General features: G+C 54.3%; 1 protein-coding gene across 1 annotated transcript in view; it reads left to right on the top strand.

The window, feature by feature from the left end:
- Positions 1 to 162: 162 nt before the first annotated feature.
- ptchd1 (patched domain containing 1) overlaps positions 163 to 5,000 on the top strand; it is a 5,993-nt gene continuing 1,155 nt past the window's right edge. Inside the window, 8 exon segments of the mRNA XM_076170477.1 lie at positions 163 to 510; positions 1,736 to 1,807; positions 1,809 to 2,001; positions 2,043 to 2,327; positions 2,330 to 2,425; positions 2,428 to 2,451; positions 4,186 to 4,607; positions 4,812 to 4,940. Of these exon segments, the coding sequence (XP_076026592.1) occupies positions 163 to 510; positions 1,736 to 1,807; positions 1,809 to 2,001; positions 2,043 to 2,327; positions 2,330 to 2,425; positions 2,428 to 2,451; positions 4,186 to 4,607; positions 4,812 to 4,940 (1,569 nt within the window).

Raw genomic sequence — 5,000 nt, 5'->3', positions numbered from 1 at the left:
GCTCTGGGGGACAAACTCTCAACCCACCCGGCGCCGCCACCTCTCCTTCCCTGGGCTGAGAGCGAAGGAGCCCACCGATGTGTCCGGCAGCGCCCGATGGTGGGCGGTGCTCCGGGGCTTTCCGGACGGTGGGAGAGGCTGGAACCGCGGCCGGGCGCTAGGATGCTGCGCCAGGTGTTGCACGCGGGCCTGAGGACCTCCTTCCACGCGTTGGGCCGGTTCGTGGCGGGTCACCCGGTGTTCTTCGCCTCGGCGCCCGTGCTCATCTCCATCCTGCTGGGCGCCAGTTTCAGCCGCTACCACGTGGAGGAGGACGTGGACAACCTGCTGGCACCCAAACACAGCCTGGCCAAGATAGAGGGCAACCTGGTGGACAGCCTGTTTCCTGTCAACCGGTCCAAGCACGCGCTCTACTCCGACCTGCAGACGCCGGGTCGTTACGGACGAGTGATCATCACCACCCGTAAGGGCAGCGTGCTGGACCCGCTTCACCTGGACACCATCATGAAGGTAAGACCACACTGAGGTTCACAACAACAACAACAACAACAACAAACAAGAAGAGCCTTCCTTTAGGTGTTCACTTGTTTGGTGTCAGCGTGTGTGACCTTTACTGGTGAGCTAGCCTGACCTCTGCCTGCGTCCTGCCCCCTTCAGTCCCTCTGTCCTGACAGCTTTGGCTCTTTGGCTCGTCTGGGGATCAAAGAATGAAAGACTTCTTGTTGCTAAGTTATTGATGAACGTTTCAGATTGATGTAAATGCAGCGGATGAAGACAAAATGCTCGTCTTCATCTGTAGACAAGGAAACAGATGAATCCAGTTTGTATGTTTTGGTGAAAGCAGACATGTTTGGCTCCAGACAGGTACACACACACACACAAACACACACACACACACACACACACACACACACACACACACACACACACACTTAATGCAGCACTGTGAGACAGCTCTTGCTGTGTGTGCTGTGGCAGAGTCTGGCATCAGGCCTGTTGCTTAGTAACCAGAGCTGTGGATGCTGGCACTGTTGTCCTCTTGCCATAGAAACAGAGGAGGATTCTGAGGCCATTGTTACGCTGTCGGCTAACATTCACACACACACACACACACGCGTTACCTCCCTCTCTCTTACTCACACACACACACACAGTAAATGATTGGGCCACACACACACACACACACCACACACACACACACGCTGAATCCTGCTGTGCTGCACAGTTATGGAAACTTCAGATAAGTTTTCTGCTCTTGTCACAGTTTAGTCCAGCAAATTAGGCCACAAGGAAACTAAACAGAGCGCAGAAGCACCGTAGAGCACCGTAGAGCACCGTAGAGCACCACAGAGCACCACAGAGCACCACAGAGCTTGCAGGGCCCCGTTTGGGCGGGGCCGGGACCTTCCTGATGTTGTCTATAGAACGTGCTGTCCAATGGTAGTAAGTGTTTGGGTTTGAGGCTGGATGCACCGTCCTCAGTCTCTGCTGCCATCTAGTGGTGACCATGTGTTCACACAGGACAAACAGTCTGAATGGTTGTCTAGGGATTACAAATGGTACTGAAAATGTAATAACATGGAAACTGTGATCCAGATCCTCCAAATCTGATGATCCTGGACTCTCACACACAAACTTTAAACTCTCTCTCTCTCTCTCTGTGTGTGTGTGTGTGTGTGTGTGTGTGTGTGTGTGTGTGTGTGTGTGTGTGTGTGTGTGTGTGTTGTCACCACAGCTCCACGGGCGGATCTACCAGATGCAGGTGACCGTCCCGACCACAGGCTTTAACAGCTTTAACTACTCCTTCCTCCTACCTCTGTCTGCCCGACGAGAAGAACGTGTGCATCGTCGATGACATCATCCGAGCCATGGAGGAGATCCAGTCGGCTCGCGCGTCTAACCGCTCCGTTCCGATCCTGCAGTATCCCATAACGCAGCTGGCCGACGGGCGGCAGGCGTACATCGGCCACCAGCTGGGCGGGGTGCAGGGCTGGGGTCCGGGCGGGGCCGTGCGTGGCCCCGGGTCAGGGGTCAGGGGCGAGGGTGTCCGGTCCGCCCGGGCGCTCTCCAGCTCACCTACTACCTCCAAGTCCGCGGTGGCCTGATGGACAGGGTGGCCAGCCAATGGGAAAAGGCCTTCTGCTCCGAGTTACAACACTTTGCAGCGTTGCACCCCAAACTCGGGCTGTACCCTTCCACTTCCTCTTCTCTGAGGACAGACTTTCAGTTCTCCACCGTGCTGGCACGGCGCCCCCTGTTGGCCAGTCTAGGGGTGTGCGGCGTGTTGGCCGTGCTCTGCTGCTCCATGAGAGACTGCGTGAGGTCCAAACCTGGCTGGGCCTGCTGGCTCTGCTGTCCGTCACGCTGTCCGGCCTCACCGCTGCGGGGATCCTCAACCTGACGGGCGCCACCTACAACTCCACCTACCTGGCATCCCCTTCGTCATGCTGGGTGCGTAACGTTTGTGACAAAGGCTCAGGACGCACGTGCCTCAGTTCAGCTTTGAGAAACTATAAAGTATGAGTGAGGTTCAGACGTTCAGACTCTCTGCTTAGACAGAGCACGTTATATAGAATAGGCCACGCCCCCTCACATTCAGGCAAAACGCTGAGGAAAATCTAAAACCAAATCAAGAGTCCATCATTCTGGATGATCAATAATACTTTGACTCCTCAGACGTGGTGTTTATAACTCTGATCACCCATCGATCCTGAATCTGTCCTTTATTCTCTGTACGCCTCTAAAGTCTGCTTCAGGCTCCAAAGTCTGAATGAAGTGAATCAAACGAAATCAAATGGAATTATGAAAAAAATCCTGATTGAATTCCAATAAGAAAAACCACTAAAATGATGACTTTTAAAGGTTTGAAGTGTTTTAACAGTAAGATAGAGGTCAAAGGTCAGGTATACTGGCTGCTGTGTTAAACAAAGCAAAGAGCAAAGTGAATCACACGCGTGTAGGATGGATGCACATACGTCCTCCATAATTACTGTGTAATGTGGAGGAGGAGAGGAAGGAGAGGAAGGAAAGGAAGGAGAGGAAGCATGCTGTTAGGCTTAAAATAACCACAGAGAAGACGAGGAGGGAGAGGAAGAGGAAGAGGAGATTCTGAGAAACGCTACTGAGACGACAACCAGGGCTTCCTCCTTCATCGCATAAAGACAAATCTGGGATGGAGGGGAGGAAGGAGAGGAGAGTAGGGAAGTAAAGGAGAGGTGGAGTAAGGAAGGAAAGGAGAGAAGGAGTAAGGAAGGAAAGGAGAGAAGGAGTAAGGAAGGAGAGGAGAAAAGGAGTAGGGAAGGAAAGGAGAGAGGGAGTAGGGAAGGAAAGGAGAGAGGGAGTAGGGAAGGAAAGGAGAGAAGGAGTAAGGAAGGAAAGGAGAGAAGGAGTAAGGAAGGAAAGGAGAGAAGGATAGGGAAGGAGAGGAGAAAAGGAGTAGGGAAGGAAAGGAGAGAGGGAGTAGGGAAGGAAGGAGAGAGGGACTAGGGAAGGAAAGGAGAGAAGGAGTAAGGAAGGAAAGGAGAGAGAGAGAGAGAGAGAGAGAGAGAGAGAGAGTGCGCCCTCTGTTGACCGCCCGCCTCTGGGGCTGAAACTAATGCTGAAAACATCTTCCTCACCTTCCTGTGTGTGTGTGTGTGTGTGTGTGTGTGTGTGTGTCCGTGTGCGTGTGCGTGTGCGTGTGCGTGTGCGTGTGCGTGTGCGTGTCTGTGTGCGTGTGTGTGTCCGTGTGCGTGTGTGTGAGAGCAAGGGAGGAAGAGAGAGAGTGAAGATGAGGCAGAAGGAGCTTTTAATGGCACTTGAGATGATGCATCCACACACACACACACACACACACACACACACACACACACACACACACACAGACTGAAGTGTTGGTACGTTGTGCCTCTGCTGAGGTGTTAAGTGTTTCAGCATGGTGAGGTCACTGGTGACTAGGGTGCCATGGCAACCAAGACCATGAAAGCCATCTGCTGCCCTCGAACGCCCAGAGGGACACGCACATGTGTGTGTCGGTGATCTTTACCATACACACACACACATCTGCATCTGATTATTATTCTGTGTTTCTGAAAATCGTCATCATCGGTGTGTGTGTGTGTGCGTGTGTGTGTGTGCGTGTGTGTGTGTGTGTGTGTGGAGTCGTTCTCTCCACGCCCTCATGCCTTCTCATCTTCCTCACACCAGGTCACGGGCTGTTCGGCTCCTTCGAGATGCTGTCGTCGTGGAGACGGACGCGGGAGGACCAGCACGTGAAGGAGCGCGTGGCGAGCGTCTTCGAGGACGTCATGCTGCGTTTCTCGGGCTCCACCATGCTGCACCTGATGACCCTGGGCCTGGCCGCCTCGCCGCTCACCAACATGGAGGCCGTGCGTCTCTTCTGCCGCACCGCCGCCCTGGCCGTCACCGTGGGTTACGTTTACATGTTGTCTTTCTACAGTTCCTGCCTGGTGTTTACCGGGTACTTGGAGACGGGCTACAGACACGGCTGCTTCTGCCGCCGGGTCCCCAAACCCGAGCGTCTGGACTCTAAGCCGGCCTGGTACAGATGTTTGATGTACACGCGTTACCAGGAGGAGACGCAGCCCACCCAGCTGCCACACGGGGGCGCTCACGATCACGATCACGCTCACACCGCCAACTCTAATGTAACGCACGTGCACACACACACGCACGCCCACACACACGTGCACACACACCCGCACACGGCCAACAGCCCCGCGGCACACGCACACGGTCACGTAGCCAACCCCTCGCTCACACACACACACCCTCACGCACACGCTCCGGCTAACCCGGAGCCTCATCCTCAGGACTCGCACCTTTTGCTGGGGTGTGTTAGGCGTTGCTATGGAGACTGGATCACAAACACCTACGTCAAACCCTTTGTGGTCCTGCTGTATCTGGTTTACATCTCCTTTGGCTTGATGGGGTTCCTACAGGTGAGACACACACACACACACACACACACACACACACACACACACACACACACAGTATGA

Source organism: Genypterus blacodes, unplaced genomic scaffold (assembly GCF_046128005.1).
Source record: "Genypterus blacodes isolate CSIRO-AG114 ecotype Tasmania unplaced genomic scaffold, CSIRO-AGI_Gbla_v1 ptg000218l_1, whole genome shotgun sequence".
Classification (NCBI taxonomy): Eukaryota; Metazoa; Chordata; class Actinopteri; order Ophidiiformes; family Ophidiidae; genus Genypterus; species Genypterus blacodes.
This window is presented reverse-complemented; position numbering and strand designations above follow the sequence as displayed.